The sequence below is a fragment of the Mytilus galloprovincialis genome, chromosome 1 (assembly GCF_965363235.1).
Source record: "Mytilus galloprovincialis chromosome 1, xbMytGall1.hap1.1, whole genome shotgun sequence".
NCBI lineage: Eukaryota > Metazoa > Mollusca > Bivalvia > Mytilida > Mytilidae > Mytilus > Mytilus galloprovincialis.
The window spans coordinates 132,474,850-132,495,438 of NC_134838.1; the positions used below are offsets into that span (position 1 = coordinate 132,474,850).

The following is a 20,589-nucleotide window of genomic DNA, read 5'->3' on the forward strand; positions in this document are numbered from 1 at the left end:
GTAAAAGGTACTTCAAATCATTTCTGTTTTGTTTTGTCATCCATATAAAACATTAATTTAGAAATGTCACTCAGTATAGTTGGTAACATTCATATTTGTATTCATAAAACTGACTTACTTGTCTTTTGATTAGGTGTTTGCCTACTATGTGGGTGGCAATTGGTTCACTTCTAAAATAGGCAGAGGCAATTTATCGAGATAAGTCCTAATAATTATGACATCATGAAAGTTATTATTGAAGTTTTTGCTGTGACGCCCTAGCTTCCAACAACATCACATCATAAAATTAAAAATGCTGTCATAATTATATGGACTATGGTCAGCTCAGAGTCGGAACAACGTGTCCTTTAATGCTGTTACCTTGGGAACTAGGAACTAGCGTGTTCATAATCTGTCTCTGTGTTGTTGGTCCATTAAAAGGCAGGGGTAATATTCATATCAACAACATTTTCTAGTATAGTATTGGTATATATGTTTTATATGCCATTAGACATTAAAAACTAATTTATTATCATCACTCTTACAACATTTCTATTGTAGTTATGGCCATTATTTGGTGGCACAATGACAAAGCCAGAAAAAGGAAAACTATTTTATGTTCCTCAGGTAAGTCAATTTTTTTTTCTTGTGCTAGTTAAACTTTGGCAACTTTGTTTATATTTGACCATTCATTTGGTGTCAGTTGTCTATCTTTAACCTCCATCATCTATCCACAGCCTGTTTTGTCATCAGTTAACTTTACTGAAGAATTTCCTATGATCTGGTCTGCCAATCAACATGTCCATTTTATAAAATCTTGTCAGGAAAATCATTTTATGAGTTATTGCTCCTAAATGCATCAGCACATCTTATTTTCAGTGACAATATATGGACCTGCCTAGATAGTCATGGTTAATTGATCTTTAAATTTTTCCATAGCTAGTTGTTTTATGTGAAAGTTTGTGATTTAAGTCAGTTAAAGGGGAATGACTACATCACAACAATTTTAGAATTTAGTAGCACATTCCAGTGATATTATATGGGCCTCCATAGACAGTCATGGTTTATTGTTTTGATATTTTTGCAAAGTTGTTTCATGTTAAAGTTTGTGATTGAGGTCAGCTACGGGGGAACTTCAAGAAAGGTAAGTCAATGATATTTGGTATACATTCTTAGTCTTGTATGATTTTTAATTTTAGTTTCTTGTGTATAATTCTGGGATTAGTATGACGTCCATTATCACTGTACTAGTATACATATTTTTAAGGGGCCAGCTGAAGGACGCCTACGGGTGCTGGAGATTCTCGCTATATTGAAGACCCATTGGTGACCTTCAGCTGCTGTCTGCTCTATGGTTGGGTTGTTGTTGCTTTGACAAATTCACAATTTCCTTTCTCAATTTTATTCGTAATAGTATTTGCACATCTCATTTGCATAGATACTATAAATCCTTGCTACCTCAGACATGGTTACTGAAAGTTCAGATGCTTTAATTAGAAATAAAGAAAAATGCAACAATATCATGCTAGCAAGAATATAAATAGTTCAGGAAAACCAGGAACCATAAGTTGTTTTAGTATTGGCACATCTCATCAACAACTCAGTCATGTTTGATGGACTTGGAAAGTTTTGCATATCAGACTTGTTAAATGTATGATTCATATGTAAGGATATCATTGTAAACTTATTAATAGGATCATGTTGAAGTTTCTTACCTGCACATTTTGTACTTTCTACAGAGACCGTATATATATTGTATGTTTCTTATACCTTACCTGAACATTTTTTTCTTTCTACAGAGACCGCATATATATTGTATGTTTCTTATACCTTACCTGAACATTTTTTTCTTTCTACAGAGACCGTATATATATTGTTTGTTTCTTATACCTTACCTGAACATTTTGTACTTTCTACAGAGGCCGTATATGACTGTGGGAACATTGAGAGATCAAGTAATATATCCTGATAGCAGAGACAGCCAATTAAAGAAAGGAATAAGGGATGTTCAGCTAGAAGATATTCTTAAAAAGGTAGTCACTAAATGAAAAAAAGAAAATTCTCTCTCCGAAAGATGCTGGCTATGTAGATGGGGGACATTCTTTTACATTGGTTACAATCAAATAAATTGATAAATTCACAAGCAAAACAGATCTGATGTCATTAAAAAAAAGGGTTGTCAAGATTTTGTCGATGTTATTCAACACTGACAATTCAAAATCTGTGAACATTTGTGAATTAATATGTAGTTCTGTTAGGCCTTAAACATTTGTGAATTAATGTGTTGTTTGCTTAGTTGAATTCTATAGTTGAATTCCCTACAGATATTCCATTGAAGAAATAAAGGATTCCCAAGACATAGTCACTACAGCTCAAAATCTTGACTATGTTTGGGATTTGCTCAATGTTGAAGGCTGTGCAGTGACCTATAGTTATTAATTACCATGTCGTTTTGGTCTGTTGTGGAGAGTTGTCTCATTAGAAATCATACCACATCTTCTTTTTAGCTCACCTGGCCTGAAGCTTTTCTCATCACTTTGCGTCCAGTGTCTGTCGTCGTTGTCCGTCGTCGTTAACTTTTACAAAAATCTTCTCCTCTGAAACTACTGGGTCAAATTAAACCAAACTTAACCACAATCATAATTAGGATATCTAGTTTAAAAAATGAATCCGGTGACCCGGCCAACCAACTAAGATGGCTGCGATGGCTAAAAATAGAACATAGGGGTACAATGCAGTTTTTGGCTTATAACTCAAAAACCAAAGCATTTAGAGCAAATCTGACTGGGTTAAAATTGTTTATCAGGTCAACATCTATCTGCCCTGAAATTTTCAGATGAATCAGACAACCCTTTGTTGGGTTGCTGCCACCAAATTAGTAATTTTAAGAAAAATTTTTCAGTTTTTGGTAATTATCTTGAATATTATTATTGATGGAAATAAACTGTAAACTGCAATAATGTTCAGCAAAATAAGATCTACAAATAAGTCAACATTACCAAAATTGTCAGTTGACCCCTTAAGGAGTTATTGCCCATTATAGTAAATTTTTTAACCATTTTTCAAAAATTTTAGTATTCTTTTAAAAAAAATCTTCTCCTCTGAAACTACTGGGCCAAATTTAAAAAAACACAATCATCAGTAGGGTATCTAGTTTAAAAAATGTGTGGCGTGACCTAGCCAACCAACCAAGATGGCCACCATGTCTATAAATAGTACATAGGGGTGACATGTAGATTTTGGCTTATATCTCTGAAACCAAAGGATTTAGAGCAAATCTGACAAGGGATTAAATTGTTTTATCAGATGAAGATCTATCTGCCCTGAACAATAAGTTTGTTAAGAACTTAACTTTATGACAAAAGAGATGATTTCAATTTAAGAAAAAATAAACAGCAATGAATGTGTATTGACTGTATATCTCTTACTTTGATACAATATTCCAGGTCTTGATTTCCTTGATAGAAGATTGCTTCTTAATTAAATTAGTGGAAGTCATCGCTTTAAAAGGTAAATGGATTTGGGTGCTTACTCTTATAAATTTCTTTCAGGATTAAAAGATGGATGAAAAATTCATTATTATTTATATGAATAAGGCTTTTTATGCCCCCGCAATAGCAGAGAGGGCATTCAGTTTTACGCTTGTTGTAATTGATTTTAAATTAAATCTTTATAGGTACAGCTGGAGTACATCCTAGAAAGAGAAGGGGGCTGGGATTCTGTACAAGTAAGTTATGACAGATTATATTTAATTGATGTTCTTTTGCTTTTCATTGTATCAAGTGCATGAAGGGATTTTCTATCATGAATTTCTTATAAAAAAAATGCTCGATGTTGTGAAATGTTTTGCTTTTCAAATAAAACTGTCTTGAGCAACTATTTGTCTGTAACACAGCTTTCTTATCTATATGTTTTGGAATTTTTTTTAACTAGTTTGAATACTCATTCCACATTTAAAGTTTTAAATGAGTTTGAGAACTTGTTAAGCATTTGAAGTTTGTTATATATGAGTTTGTTCCACATATATGAGGTGTTTTTTTTATAAGTTTGAGTACTCATTCCAAGTTTAAAGGTTTTTTTAATGAGTTTAAGAATTTTTAAATCTTTAATAAGAACTTATTCCACATATAAAGATTTTAAAAAGAATTTATTCCACATATAAAGTTTTTAATAAAATCTTATTCCACTTATCAAGTTTTTATTGAGTTTAAGAACTTATACCACATATAGGGTTTTTATGCAGTTAAGCTGCATTATGCGAGCACCCTAGATTTGTGTTCTACCCAATAAATCCTGAAATACTTGCCATTGTTATTATCTAGCTTGCTACTATGTTATATATAACTAATTTAACACTTTTTTAATACTTTTTATTCTGGATTACAAAAAATATGACCAGAAAACCCTTAAATGATCGTCGATTTATCCAAAAGTTTTAAAGTTACACATAGGAAGTAGTGCCTATTAAGAATCCTTGTGTAGTTCATTATGACTTGTGCTTTTAGCTAAGATGTCAAAGAACAATTGTATGAAATATTTAATCGCCGAAAATCTCTTAAGACAACCTAGTTTAGATTTCCCAAATGACAAAAGTCGTAGGAATATTGTTTGTCATCAATACGTAGTACAACTAAGTCAGTAGTTTATTATATAATAAGTTCAACTGTTCATGCTGTTGGCGGCAATTTCAAATTAGAAAAAGAAATTTTCGTAGCTTTTCAATTTGGAGGCAGGTCCGCAACCTTCCACTTTTGAAAGCGGAATTTCGACTAGGATAGTTGGTTTCTAGCTACGCCCGACGTAGTCACCTTCCACTTGAAAGAAAATAAGAAATTACTTTGCAAACCTTTTCACCATGTTTACCAAAGTCTCAAATTAAACGAGCTAAAAACTTATCTTTATCATTATTATTTCATGACGGCGATGTTCATTTTGTTCAGCCGCTAGCTTTATACAAAAAATCGCCGACAAATATTGTATAATTTCGAGTAAAATCGTATCTGATTGATAAAAACAACATTGTAAACACATAACAATGGCGGCCCTGTAGACAAAATTTTACACAATCGGATCCGATTCCGGAAGCGGATAAGGGTAATTCCGGGTTTGGCGATCATTTACAAAATAAATCCAAGCAGGTGAAAAAATACATCTATGCATGGTAAATGAATATAAACACTAGTATTGTAAACCAAAAGATATACGTAAAAGAAAGAAAAAGCAGAAAAATATTTTATTCAGAAACTCAAAATTACTTTTTGACAAATTTTAATTTAAAAATCCAATACAACGTGACAGCTGGGAACAGTATATCTAACAATATACATGTTCATGGTCACAGTCTAAATTTTCTTTATAAATGATAAATGATGATAATGCATGTGAGATGCTTTTAAAGTGTAAACATATTACTGCAATTTCGAGGGGTTATTTGTTTTTCTCAATTTTGAAGGGTCAATTAAAGTAGCTGAAAGTTTCTTTATTTTCACAAATAATGCAACTATATTTATATATACCTTAATGTAAGTAAATCATATGATATATAGGTGGCATTCTTTGGGCCACTCTATCCCCCCTGTTTGATAACTTGGAAAAATGGTCGAGCTCCCCACCCCTAAACCATATGAGGGGCAGATCCAGGATTTTAGGTTAGGAGGGGCGCAAATTTAAATTTTTGCCGAGCAGAGCGAGGCTAAAAAAAATTGAGGTAAAATTTTCGGAATATTCTGTATAAAGCTGAGAACAACCCATGCTTTGCAAATTTAAGGGGGGTGCAAGCCCGCAACCCTCCCCCGTCTGAATCCGCCCCTGCATATATTCAAGTATAGGAAAATATAATAAATAAAAAATAAAATATAGGGGCAGTCCCTGGAGTTACCCCACCCCCTCCTGTTTGAGAACTTGGAAACAGTCGAGATCCACACCCCTTAACCAAATATATTCATGTTTGTAACAATATGAAAAATCAAATGAAATATAGGAAGAGTCGCTGGAGGTCTTCCCACCCCTCCTGTTTTAGAATTTAAAAATGGTCGAGATCCCCACCCCTAAACCATATATATTCATGTATGGGACAATATAACAAATCAGATGAAATATAGGTGGAGTCCTTTGGGTCACCCCACCCCCTCCTGTTTGAGAATTTGAAACCCATTGAGATCGCCAACCCTTAACCATATATATTCATGTACAGGACAATATAACAATTCAAATGAAAGATAGGGGGAGTCCCTGAGGTCACTGTTCACCCTCCTGTTTGAGAACTTGAAAATGGTCAAGATTCTTACCCCTAAACCATATATACTCATGTATGGGACAATATAACAAATCAAATGAAATATAGGGGAAGTCCCTGTGGTCATCCCAACCCTCCTGTTTGAGAACTTGAATACAGTCAAGATCCCCACACCAAAACAATATATATTCATGTATGGGTCAATATAACTAATTAAATGAAATATAGGGGGAGTCCTTGGGGTCACCCGACCCCTCCTGTTTGAGAACTTGGAAACCAATGACATCCCCACCCCTAAACCATATATATTCATGTATGGGACAATATAACAAATAAAATGAAATGATGGGGAAGTCCCTAGGGTCACCCTACCCCCAGTGGCGGATCCAGAAATTTTCATAAGTGGGGTCCACTGACTGACCTAAGAGGGGCCCGCTCCAGTCATGCTTCAGTGATTCCCTATATAAGCAACCAATTTTTTACCAAAAAAGGGGGCCGGGCCCCTGCCCCCCCTAAATCCTCTGCTACCCCTACCTGTTTGAGAACTTGAAAACCGTTGAGATCCCCACCCCTAAATTATATATATTCATATGTATGGGACAAAATAACAAATCATTTACATTTACTATGGACAGGTCAGTCAGACCTCACCTTTGATCCCTGTTGTAGTGAACATTTGTCTGATTCGTGTCACATAACTTTTGTACTATAGAACACAAACTCAGTTTTCTTTCCAGGGAAACCAGTCCATTCATACTATTACATGTTCATACTAAGTCAAATTGAACTTCTAGCAGTCAAATAAAACCAAGTTTAACTACCAAGTAGAACAACTGCAATCATTGGGAACTTGTACCACTGAAGACTCACCATAAAAAATATACATTGATATATGCATTGCTTTTGAAACCTTGATAACATATAAATTATTTGCCTTAATAAATAAATCATTAGATAAACATGAATGTACTATATATGAATGTTTAACGTTGAGGCAACATTGCCACAGTTTTCATAATTACGGTTGCCTTGGTTTTTGGTTAACTGCCTTCAGCGCTTACAGCGCTTTGATTAATAAGAACTTATTCCACATATAAAGTGTTAAATGAGAACTTATTCCACATATAAAGTTGTTAAATGAGAACTTATTCCACATACATGGTTTTAATAAGAACTTATTCCACATATAAAGTTTTTAATAAGGACTTATACCACATATAAAGTTTTTTAATAAGAACTTATTCCACATATAAAGTTTTTTAATAAGAACTTATTCCACATATAGGGTTTTTATGAAGAACTTATTCCACATATAAAGTTTTTTAATAAGAACTTATTCCACATATAAAGTTTTTTAATAAGAACTTATTCCACATATAAAGTTTTTAATAAGGACTTATTCCACATATGAAGTTTTTAATAAGAACTTATTCCACATATACAGATTTAAAAGAGTTGATGTATTTACAGGATTGGATGGATGTGTTGAGTGGTGGAGAGAAACAAAGAATTGCAGTAAGTACAGACGTACTCAGTTATTTTTTAAAGTGATTTATTTTATATGATGATCTTTAACAAATCAGTATTGATCATATTTTTGATTTTTCATCATAGACAATAGTATCAGAATGTTAACTGTAGAATGACATAGTACTTTGCTTATAAGAATTTTCTTACATCCCATTGGCTTAGTTTGGAGCTATTTAATGTTACCCTTATTCCACAACAAACAGCTATATAGAATTTCCTTCTAAATGCCTTCATATATTTAGCTGTTTTGTAGTATGTGAGTCAACTATGATGGGTTACAAATCAAGTTTACGTTTGTTTGGTTCCGCTTTGCTGATTTATTCAAAAAATTCAGGCTTTGGACTTTATAAATTTCAACACCTAATAATTGTTTAAAGCTTGTTTTGCAAGAAGTGTCATTTATGTCATTCCGACTCATCTAGTTATTATAAAATATTGAACATTCTTAAAAGGCTTTTATGAGGTAGAGTTATAGAAAATTTGTGTAAATTATCTAATTGTAGAATAAATTATAAAATCATAGTATATAGTATTTGTTCATCATTCTGAAGGTATCCTTGCTTGTTGTAGATGGCCAGATTACTTTATCATAAGCCACAGTTTGCTATCCTAGATGAATGTACGAGTGCGGTCAGTGTGGATGTAGAGGGTTTTATTTATCAGTATTGTAAAGAGGTTTGTAATTTATCTTAAACTGATATGTCCTCAATTCCAACTGATGCAATGCATTTACATTGATATTTGTTTAAACCTGCAATATGTATTATTAAGTCAGTTAAATTAATAATTTTCAATACACAAACGTAGTCAAAGATCTCAGTAAAATGTTCACAGTCTACAACACAATCAATGATCTAAAAGATAGATATTAAAGAAACATTAAAACCAATAAGTAGAAGAATAATTTAACTTTCAACATCATTTATTATACCCCCGCTTTAAAAAAGGGGGGGGGGTAAACTGTTTTACCTCTGTCTGTCAGTCCGTCAGTCCGTCCGTCAGTCCGTCCATCAGTCCGTCCGTCCATCAGTCCGTCAGTCAGTCCGTCCCATGAAACTTTCGTCGCATTTTTCTCAGGAACAACACATCCACCCTTTCTGTAATTTGGTATCAACATTTATATATGTCAGCCCTACCGTGTGATGCGTTTTCAGATTCATCACTTGACAACTTCCTGTTTACCGAACACTTGTCTTATTTTACACATGATAGCCAAGTTGAAAATTTTCGTCACATTTTTCTCAGGAACTACAATACAAGGATTTCTGAAATTTGGTTTCAGGATTTATATAAGTCAGCTATACCGTGTGATGCATTTTCAGATTCATCACTCGACAACTTCCTGTTTACCGAACACTTGTATGATTTTACACATGATAGCCAAGTTGAAAATTTTCGTCACATTTTTCTCAGGAACTACAATACAAGGATTTCTGAAATTTGGTTTCAGGATTTATATAAGTCAGCTATACCGTGTGATGCGTTTTCAGATTCATCACTCGACAACTTCCTGTTTACCGAACACTTGCATATTTTTACACTATTAATATTATCCACTTGCGGCGGGGGTATCATCAGTGAGCAGTAGCTCGCAGTTTCACTTGTTTTATTAAAAATAGCATTTACAAAAAGTATGACAGATTACTGCATATTTTCTTTTTAAGTTTTCTCATTAAATTTCTACAATTTTTTTTTTATTATTTCTTAGAAATAAACTCATCATAGATACCAGGACTAAATTTTGTAGAAAATTCCTTTAGGTTGAATAAGCTTTTTGTATAAGACTCTATAAACAGATATATTTTAATCAACCATGAGGAAGACTGTGTTATTTACATTAATTATACACTTCATTGTACAATGGGAGACAAGCAGTAGTATTAACATGGAGTCAGGACAATATGGACAAAAGTGACATGCAAGCTTATCATGGTGATAGAAAATTTGTAATTAGCTAAACATTTAAATTGATTACCCCCTTAATCTGCAAATAGGTATCCAATGAATAATGAGGAATTCATGGTACTCTGATGTTACTTGGTATTGAGATTTAACACTCTGTGTGATACCTGTTATCATAATATGTGTATTATATTTATAGGTTGGAATAACATTGTTTACAGTATCACACAGAAAGTCATTATGGAAACATCATGAGGTTTGTTATTAACTCTTTAACTGTGACAGTGTTGATAATGGTTTTACTGTAACTATCACTTCTTTGATATTATTATAATTCCTATTTAACCATGACCCAAACTAATATAACTTTATAGTGTTAAAGAATAATATGTAATGTAAAATCAGTTGATAAAATGAACTCAAAATCAAGTTCATCTTTGTGTGAGTTTGATAACTAGAATGATCTGGACCATTGTGTAGGGAGTCCAAAAAGTAAATGGAAATTTATCAATTTTCATGGAATATTTGTGGTAGATAAAAATGTGTGATATTTATGACATCATGAAAAGACTGCTAATATGCACATTTTCAGCAAAAAGACATATTAGTTTTCTTGTCATTGATTTAACTATGATTCAATGTGATATTGGTCAATAAAATTTAATTTGAAAATTTCTTCCTGAAGTTCAATACACATAAACTGGAATTCCTTTTAACTATATAGTGAACCTCATGTACAAATATTCAGTTTTCTGGATAAAAAAAAGTGAAATCACAAAAATACCAAATACAGAGGAAAATTCCAAACAGAATAAACCATTTGGTTTTATATTTGTAAGATTCCTGTGTCCTAATTTTTATTGTTTTTTTCCATTTCAGTTTTACCTACAGATGGATGGTAGAGGAGCGTACGAGTTCAAACCAATTACATCTGATACCACAGAGTTTGGATCTTGAAAAAGGCTTCAATGATAGGACTTTTAAAACTGTAAACATTGTATTTTATTAATATGTATATACAACAATTTGTACAAATTGTACTGTGATGTATATAATGTACACATTGTTCAATTACATGTAAAACGTTTGATGGGATGTATTTTGTATAGATCTTATTCATGAACTGTACAAATTGTTCAATTAATTTTAATGTGATGTATTTATAGTGTAAACATCTTTCCATGAATTGTACAAATTGTACAGTGATGTTGTATAGAGTGTACACTCTGTTCATTTATTTGTACTGTGATGTCTATAGTGTACACAGGGGGGAGAAGGGGGTATCAACATACTTAGTTTGATACAGACATTTGGCTTTATAGCTGTTGTTTCATTCATATAATCATGTATGCGAAGAACACAGTTTTTAAAGACAACTCAACAGAAGGTAAACAGGTATGACCCAATCACATTGATGAAATATTAACCCATTGAAATATTTAACATGTCAAAACAATTAACCCTGTACCACCCTTATATTGGGAGAGACTATGTGAGGGTACAAGTTGTTTTATTACTTGTACAAATCGTGATATGATGTATATTCTGTACACAATGTTTCATTACTTGTAAAATTTGTGATGTGATATTTAATGTCATAATATAATTGTGTATACATTGTACAATGAGTATAATACAGGTGTTTTTTTTTATCAGGATGTACATATGATTAAAAAACAATTTATAGATAATTATGATGACATAGAATAGAAAATATTATTTATTTATAGATAAAACTTGTGATAATGAAAAATTTTCAAATTTTGTATTTTTCTGACTGATTCTGACGTTAGTATTAGGTAGATTACAAGCCAAAATCTGATTAAAAGAAAATGTAATTTGGAACACTATTGTCCCTCTAAAAAGGATTATACTCAACCATTAATTTAACAGTTTCAAACTTTTGGGTAAGATTTTCATTGACAAATTAACTAATGACTTGGGAAGATCTTTATGTTTTTATTCACAATCTGCTCACCTGTTATATTTGTGAACTTCGTATGTATGTACAACTTCCTAGGTCAAATGTCCGTCCGTCTTTCTGTCGATCCGTCTTTCCCTAGCAAATTGTATCCGCTCTATATATTAAGGACCATTATGATTTTAAACTTGTAATGTATATTAATCAACACCAGAGGGTGTGTTATAATGTATGTACAACTTCCGAGGTCAAAGGTCAAAATATTTGGTTTCAGTAGACAACCCGATGTCCTCAGGTACAGATTGTGTCAGTTATACATCTTTAGAACCTTTATATTTTCATACTATATATTTTACATGTATATTAACTAACACCAGAGCGTGTGGAGATGTGTCATAATACCCCCAAAATATGGATGTTGAGTATTATATAATAATCAAATTGGATGTCGACGAAATAACAGTAAATACCATATTTGAACTTTCTCATACTAGGATACAAACACTTATTTAAATATGATATGTCTGTCCTGCTGTTTTATATAAGAACCTGTCTTATTATCTTGACGGTTTTTTGCATTGCTTGCTGGCATTTTGCTATGCTTTCTAACTTTTGTAAATCACCTTTAATTACCGCCTTACTGTGTATGTCTTTATGGTACAAAGCAGACTTGTCGGAGAACATATATTTTTTCCAATCTCTTGTATTGTACTGATAAAAAGGATATGTTCACAGCTTACATGCTTTTATTAATATTCACATTTTACCCATTTTGTGCTTCAGTTACTAGTAGTATTTTTTCAAGTTGTTACTTTTTAGCAATTATGGTCAATTAAGGATTAAAGTTTGTTTATGCATGACCTGTCTGCATTATTCCTCACATAGGCTTTGTTTGTATAATATAGATCCTTCTAAAGGTTGCACTGGTAATGCTTGTGTAGCTATTCATATTCCACATATTTTGGGTCTGTTATATATTTATATAGAAAATAACATTACTTCGTACTTTATTTGGCCTTTTTAACCTTTTTTGGATTCGAGCGTCACTGATGAGTCTTTTGTAGACGAAACGCGCGTCTGGCGTATATACAAAATTTAATCCTGGTATCTATGATGAGTTTATTTACTAATGCCAATTATGTCACAGAAAAATATATATATTTACTACAATGGGCTGGCTAAAAGGTCATGATTTTTACATCTTATTAATATTTTTATTTCATAATTTTGTCTTACAGATTATCACCAAATATAGAAACAAGAAACAACTTCCCATCATTTAGGAGGTTTGCTTGACCTTTTCTGGATCAATCAATTCTGGTTTCTCAACAGATGCTTGCACGATCACATTACAGTTTTTGCTGATCTTCAGTTGTAAACTGTTGTTTTTAACTTTATTCCAATTTTTTCCTGAACAAATAATTTGCAATTTTGTGTTATATTTTCCTTATTTAAAGTAAAATCCACACACCCTTTTTAAAAACCGTTCTCTTCAGATTTTATGTTTGGTGGGTCATAATATATTGAAGGCATAATTCTAAAAAAGATGATGTTGTTTTACTAAATAATTTAAAATTTGGTGACCATGTTGAACGCATGTATCTATCCCAATTAAACAAGAGATATATGATTCAAGAGATACATTTAGGTCTACCTATCTTTACTTACACCTTGAAACTGACAATGATAGTCGGTTAAATACAAAACTTTACGACAAAAAATGATTTCAGCTTGCCAATTGTGGACTTTCAATTTCTATTTAGCAACATTCCAGCAGCACCTGAATACGCAGTATATATCTCCCAAATGATACAATATTCTAAGGCTTGTTTTTGTCGAGCCTGCGACTTTTGTCGCAGAAAGCTCAACGTAGGGATAGTGATCCGGCGGCGGCGGCGTTAGCTTATTTCTTAAAAGCTTTATACTTTGGAAGGTGGAAGACCTGGATGCGTCATACTTTGTATATGGATGCTTCATGTTACGAAGTTTCTGTCAGTCACATAACCAATGTCCTTGACCTCATTTTTATAGTTCAGTGACTACTTGAAAAAAAAGTTCAGATTTTTTGTAATGTTTTAACAATTTTCTCTTATTATAAGTAAAAGGATAACTATATTTAGTATGTGTGTACCTTGCAAGGTCCGCATGCCCGTCAGACAGTTTTCACTTGACCTCGAACTCATTTCTTGGATCAGTGAACAAGCTGGTCAAGTCCATATCTGAGATACTATAAGCAATATATCTAGTATTTTCGGTGTATGGAAGCACTGTAAGGTGTACATGTCCAATTGGCAGGTGTCATCTAACCTTGAACTAATTTTCATGGTTCAGTGGTTATAATTAAGTTTTTGTGTTTTGGTCTGTTTTTCGTATACTGTATGCAATTGGTCTACTATATTTGGTGTATGGAATGATTGTAAGGTGCACATGTCTACCTTGCAGTTGTAATCTGACCTTGACCTCATTTTCATGGTTCAGTGGTCAAAGTTGTTTTTGAGTTTTGGCCTTTTTTTCACATACTATATGCAATAGGTTTATATTTGGTGTATGGAATTATTTTATGATCTATATGTCAGTCTTGTAGGTTTTATTTGGCCTTGACCTCATTTTCACGGTTCATTGCTCAGTGTTAGGTTTTTGTGTTTTGGTCTTTTTCTCTTAAACTATAAGCAATAGGTCAACTATATTTGTTGTATGGAAGAATTGTTAGCAGTACATGCCTGTCTGACATGGTTCATCTGACCTTGATCTCATTTTCATGGTTAAAATGTTAATGTTTAGTTTTCTTGGTTTATGTTAAGTTTATGAGACAGTTGTAATAAAGCTTTATATTTAGGACTATCAACATAATATCAATGATTAGTAAAGAAGGTGAGACATTTCAGTGTGTGTGCTCTTGTTCCTTTTATGATTTTCTTGATACAGGGTTACTGCTCACAAGGAAGCTATTAAACCAAGAGTTCAGAATGATGACGTTGAAATCATCCCTTCGTAAAATTTACGGACGCCATCACGAGTTTGTAGAGCGTTATGGAACATCCGTTTCAGCGATGAAAGTGAATATGTTTCTTATGTCGTAACTACAATCCCATTTCCTTTTTTTACGAATGTGACCTACTGAATTAGAATTGGTTCTGGGTTTGCACTTACACAAGCAACACGACGGATGCCACATGTGGAGCATGATCTGCTCACCCTTCCTGAGTACATTTCCAACAATCAATTATTTTTTGTCAAGAATTAACCTCATTATAGTTATAGTTATGAATACTTAGCAAGGTTCCAGTTCAGAGCATAACTTTGTTTTACTGTTCAAAGTCAGATCTGAAATATTATCACTATTATGTTATCGAATATCTGGCCCGAGAACTCAGTACTGTATCCAGTTAACTTAATCAGAGTCAGGAGAGTGAGAAAGACAACTTGAAAACTCCTAATCATTAATGTAAAACCAATTGATCATTATGTGAAATATTAAAAAATCATGGAAAACTAATACGGAAGACAAAATGAATTTTGCAAAGTATGTGGCATTGATTCTAAGAATATGACCTGAATTCTCATTCTGCTTAAAACAAATACACCAAGGATACTTCAGTTCATCCTCATCACAAATCAGTACTTTACTATTCTGTCCATCCTTTGATATTACTATTATTCTATCTGCTCTACCGTCTGTTACAATAATGTTATCATAAGTATCTATACAAAGTCCTTTTGGTCCTGTTAAATCCTGTGTATATTGCCAGATCTGTTTACCTGACCCATCCACACAGTATACTGCTTTACCTACCTCGTCACAATAGATCACCCTGTCATTACCGTATACAAGGTTAAACAGTCCGGTTTTATTCTCAACTTGTATTGAATTCACTGTAGTTCCTTCCAAGTCTATAATACAGATTTCATCATCACGCAAACCTAAAAGATAATTATTTGATAATGATAAACCATAGCATGGTAGTTCTAATGAGATAACTTTGGTAACCGTTTCATTATCCAGTTTGAAGATCCGAATGTGTCCCGCCTTAGGATAAGTTATGGCTATAGTGTTCTGATTGATCTGTGTAATACAGTAGGCTCCATCATGTATAGGTAATTTTTTCTGTTGTTTGCCATCAAAAGTAAGTAGGTTTACTTTTCCCGCCCATTCCACAGATATAACTCTTCCATCAGACAAATCATGTCACTGCTGTACGCTTTTATGTTTATATCTATTTTTGTTTCAATATTCATTGTCATGTTGTTTATGTTTGATTGTACTGTTGACTGTACTTGTGCGTTCCTACTCACACTTGTTTCTCTTTTCAAGGCTATTTCTGTTTTAACAATCATTACTTCTCCCAGGGATTCTGTTGATTCTAAATCACTTAGTATCTTTTCTATCGCATCATTTTGCCTCATGTTGATGTCAATTTTGTTTGCCCTGTCATCGTTTTCCAGATCTTTGAAATGTATGTACTTGTTGTTCAATCTGATGTACACCAAGAAATGATTGGAGTTTTGAACTATGTGTTGTGAATGCTGTCAAATTGTTATGAGCTTTTTTGAACATGTTTTTTTCTTTGATTTCAGTCATTAAATCTGTTGCGTTTGACTTTTCATGATTCCAGATGATGTCTACTTCTTTGCATAAGCTCTTCTGCAGGTGGTCTAAATGTTTATTTATTTTCTTCCTTATTTTAACAATTGACTCTTTTATACCTTCATATTGTTCTTCTCCAGTTTTGATGTTTGTTGATTTTTGATATACGATTTCAACTAGGAGATGTAAGATGGAGTTGGTATCTTTCTCTACAGATTCTTTTGTTTCTTCAATCTTTGCTTTCTCCACAACAGTCGCTAAACATCTTATTCCCGTACACTTTAAATGGCTAGAAGGAATTCATTCATCACAGCAAGGCATTAAATGATTGGGGCAACACAAGTTAAGCTGTTGACCATGTATGTCATATTCTGTATTGATAGCTCCAGTGGATGGTTTATAATTTTTGATATCTGTTTTATGATCACGTGTTCCATTGGATCTTTTATGGCTATCAGAACATGTTGAACATAATTCTTCATCAAAGTTGTAACACCAGAGCTTTAGTCTTTACATTTCTTTCTTGACAAGGTCCACATTCTATAGGTTTACTGGATGCCATGACATAAACATATACAAGATATAAGTTATTCACCCTCATGGTCAGGGTCCACATGGTTTAGGTTTACTGGATGACATGTTCTAAACATATACAAGATGTAAGTTATTTAGTCTTATGGTTAGGTCCACATGGTATAGGTCTACTGGATGACATGAACTTAAACATTTACAAGATATAAGTTGGTTTGCCTGATAAAGATGTCAATGTTTGATTTGACTTAATCATCTTTTTAAAGCTGTCAAATATAAGATTGGATTTAGAATTTTGAACTAGTCTCAATGACCCAGGACAAATTGTAACCTGGTCAAATCGTTACCCTTGACTTGTCAATGCAGTATTTAGTTAAATCTTCTGCAAAATATTCATACAGTTATTAGTGTTAGATTGCAAATGATTTGAAAAAAATCAAAAAACATAATAAATAAACATAATTAACTATGGATGCTTATTTGTCAAGGTCACAAGTTTGCTTGTATTTGAAATTTAAGTTTAAATTATTTTGTGAAATTTAAAAAAAAAGTATCAATATCTGTGTTCCTATTAAAAAAAAGTAAAAACACAAAAATACTGAACTCCGAGGAAAATTCAAAAAGGAAAATCAAAAATCAAAAGGCAAAATCAAAAGTCCAAACACATCAAACGAATAGATAACAACTGTCATATTCCTGACTTGGTACAGGCATTTTCTAATGTAGAAAATGGTGGATTGAACCTGGTTTTATAGCTAGCTAAACCTCTCACTTGTATGACATTCGCATCAAATTCCATTACATTGTCAACGATGCATGAACAAAATAAACATACTCAAAGAGTAAAAATGTCAAAAATAGGGGTACAACAGTCAATATTGTGTTATCATCTTAATATCACTACATAAACAACAAATGTAACAAAGTAGCACAAAAAGGCATACATCAAATTTAACATTCTCATTTTGCTTTTCTTATACGGCTGAATTTATCTATGTAAAGTCTACCCATAAATGAAAGAAGGTTTTCATTACTGGTGTAAAATTGCGCGTTTGAAATTCGCACAGGTAGACATAAAAATAATTTTGTCGTATGCCGGCATACATAAATGCAGACTCACGTAAAGTAGATATAACAAAAAACAGACTTACAGTAAAAATAATAAATAAAATAATGGTGTGGTTCAAAGTATGACGGGACACATAAGTACAGTTTCACGTCAAATACGGCTGAATTTATCTATGTAAAGTCTACCCATAAATGATAGAAGGTTTTCATTACTGGTGTAAAATTGCGCGTTTGAAATTCGCACAGGTAACAGTGACAGACTTACCACGTAAAGCGGTCCATAAATGTTGTTTCATTAGACTGATGTTTTTTTTTAATCCAAATCAATATATGGGAAATGCACTGCGGATGGATCTCAATAGAATTTTACATGTTATTTTTTTCTGTTAGTTTACCAGATGATTGTTGCAAACTTTAAATCTTTCAGACTTTTTAGTTGAAAAATGGTTTCTTAGTAGAATAAGATTGTATAATTTGTCCAGTAACAATTGTTTAATTCTATCTCAACTTTTTCTTGACTTTTTTGCCAAAATCTTTTAAAACAGGATGATTTCATGTTTCTCATTTTGTTTACACTCCGATTTGAAATAACTTTTCTGCACATTTTCATTAAAAAAAATAATTCTTAACAGTTTGTGGATAAGAACACTCGGTTTAATTGTCAAGTGCATTATTTATTAAAACCAATCATTTTCACTAAGTGCTGCAATTCAAAGCTTTATATATTCTGCTAAAGGCAAGTATACCCTTTCAGATACTCTCTCATTCTATGCATGTGTTCTATTATTTGTAAGAAAGTGTTGTTTACTGGTGATGTACTTCACAATTTATTTAATGAAATAAATAAATAAATAACAGATTTATTTACTGGAGAGCTTTTATCCAACATACATATATGATAAGCAGAATACATAAAACAAATATAACAGTAAGCACATCATGTGAAATAAATAATGTTATGAAGCACAGCAATTAATAAGCAAAATTAAAGCATATAAAGCAAACATAAAATACAGATAAACTAACATTCATGCAATAGCTATTATATATAAAGCATTAAAAGTAATTCAAGCATTTACAAACACAAATAAAAAGTTATGCATCAAAATATAAAAGTACACAAGATAAATAAATGATCTACAGCTCACTGAGATCTGCAGGAGGAACACTAACAGGAAGTGCCCTCCCTATTACCAACCAAACTTTCAGACTGATCCAAAGGCATTAATATACATTTGTAAGAATAGGAACATGTAACTTTGCACTGGCATGTAATTTTGCAAGTAATTGTCAACAAATACAAAATTCACCAATAACACTAATAGATACAGTTTATAATCATTTAAGAATGTTAGATTCAGGTTAGCGATTCCCTCTGTTAAATAGGGAACAGAACCTAACAACAGACATCTGCATGAGTCGCATGTTGAATAAAGATCACAGTGAAATTGTACACAACTATGTAATAAATACAAGTAAAAACCACTGATTCAGGGAAACAAGCTAGTACAGCACTACAAAACGCCACAGAAATTGTGCAAATTTGACTGCTAAAAAAGTGAAAAATTTACTGAAAATTTACACAACCTAAATGCCTATAGAGTTATTGCCCTTTGACCAGTGTTAAGATAGTTTAATTAAATGGCAGTCATTTTACACATTCTGATTAGTTTTATCATGGATATATTTGTTTGTTTGTTGACCTAAAAAAAATATCTGAAACCTAAAAGTATTTAATTTTAATGCCCTAATTTATGTTATTATGGAATATCAATTGAATTTTGGTGCTGCTAATGAACATTTATTGAATACTTAAACAATATGTAGCTACAATTTATATTTATTTTTTTTACATTTGAGGAAAATGTCTGAAAGCTATATTTTTGAAAAAATGACGTTTTTGAATGTCCAGGTTTGAAAATCTGGTATTTTTGTTAATTTGATTTTCGACAACATCACTCTCTGTATTATGATATTATTGGCATTATTTGCAGGGCAGAAAAATTTGCAATCCTGTTTTTCATTTAATTACTTTTGGTTTCATAAAAGACTGAAATGTTAATATAAATTTATTTGGTCGAAAACATTAATCTTTACATACATGTCTTTACAATAATATAAAGTACAAATACCAATACATATACAAATACTAATACTTATTCTTGGATAACACACATGGCGGATCACAAAAATTAAATATCCGCCGCATAAATTACAGATGCAAAATATTCAAAAATTAGAATAAATAAAATAATAATGAAAAAATATTTTTCAAACAATATAATAAGGGAGGGAGGGTGGAAAATCTTTCGATCTGATTACTCTAAAGAATTCTAATGTAATGACTAGGAAAAGGAATTCACTTTGAAATTAAAAGGTGGAGTGAACACAAATCAAAATCAGTTAAGCGAGAATATCAAATGATCGGCCAAAGGGGAGTAACTAGAACATATTTCGCATAGTAATTACTAGTTTTTTTAAGAAAAAATAAACCTTCATTTGGGTATACCAGCGTTATCATTCCAATATTTGAATACTGTTCTTATCGTATTATTATGTTTGTTTTTTCAGATTTGAGAAAGTACCATTGGTTACTCCTAATGGTGATGTTTTAATAGAAGAACTTGATTTTGAGGTGAGGCTCAGTCTGATTTCATTGAAAATCTCAAATAACTGAAAAACATATTTCTTTGCAACTTATAAATTAGTTCCTCCTTAAATGGTAGAAATAAAAATTGATCTGTTAAAACAGATTATTATGAATTTTCCTTAATTTTACCTAAGTTTTACACTAGTAATTTAGTATCCTTGACAATACAAGATATTTAGATAGCTGTC

General features: G+C 32.2%; 2 protein-coding genes across 2 annotated transcripts in view; both read left to right on the top strand.

Moving 5' to 3' along the window:
* Nucleotides 1-20,589, top strand: part of LOC143060437 (ATP-binding cassette sub-family D member 3-like) — an 83,422-nt gene that overhangs the window by 31,486 nt on the left and 31,347 nt on the right. The window lies entirely within an intron of this gene.
* On the top strand, nt 290-11,638 carry LOC143060421 (ATP-binding cassette sub-family D member 3-like). Its single transcript, XM_076233602.1, has 8 exons — nt 290-426; nt 541-606; nt 1,899-2,012; nt 3,656-3,706; nt 7,685-7,729; nt 8,315-8,419; nt 9,846-9,902; nt 10,526-11,638. The coding sequence occupies exons 2-8, from the start codon at nt 565-567 to the stop codon at nt 10,601-10,603; spliced, it is 492 nt and encodes a 163-aa protein (XP_076089717.1). The 5' UTR covers nt 290-426; nt 541-564; the 3' UTR covers nt 10,604-11,638.

Coding starts and splice junctions, on each gene's coding strand:
- LOC143060421 (XM_076233602.1), top strand. CDS start 565: ATGACAAAGCCAGAAAAAGGAAAACTATTTTATGTTCCTCAG. Junction 3,707..7,684: donor GGGGCTGGGATTCTGTACAA/GTAAGTTATGAC, acceptor ATGTATTTACAG/GATTGGATGGATGTGTTGAG. Junction 7,730..8,314: donor GAGAGAAACAAAGAATTGCA/GTAAGTACAGAC, acceptor TGCTTGTTGTAG/ATGGCCAGATTACTTTATCA.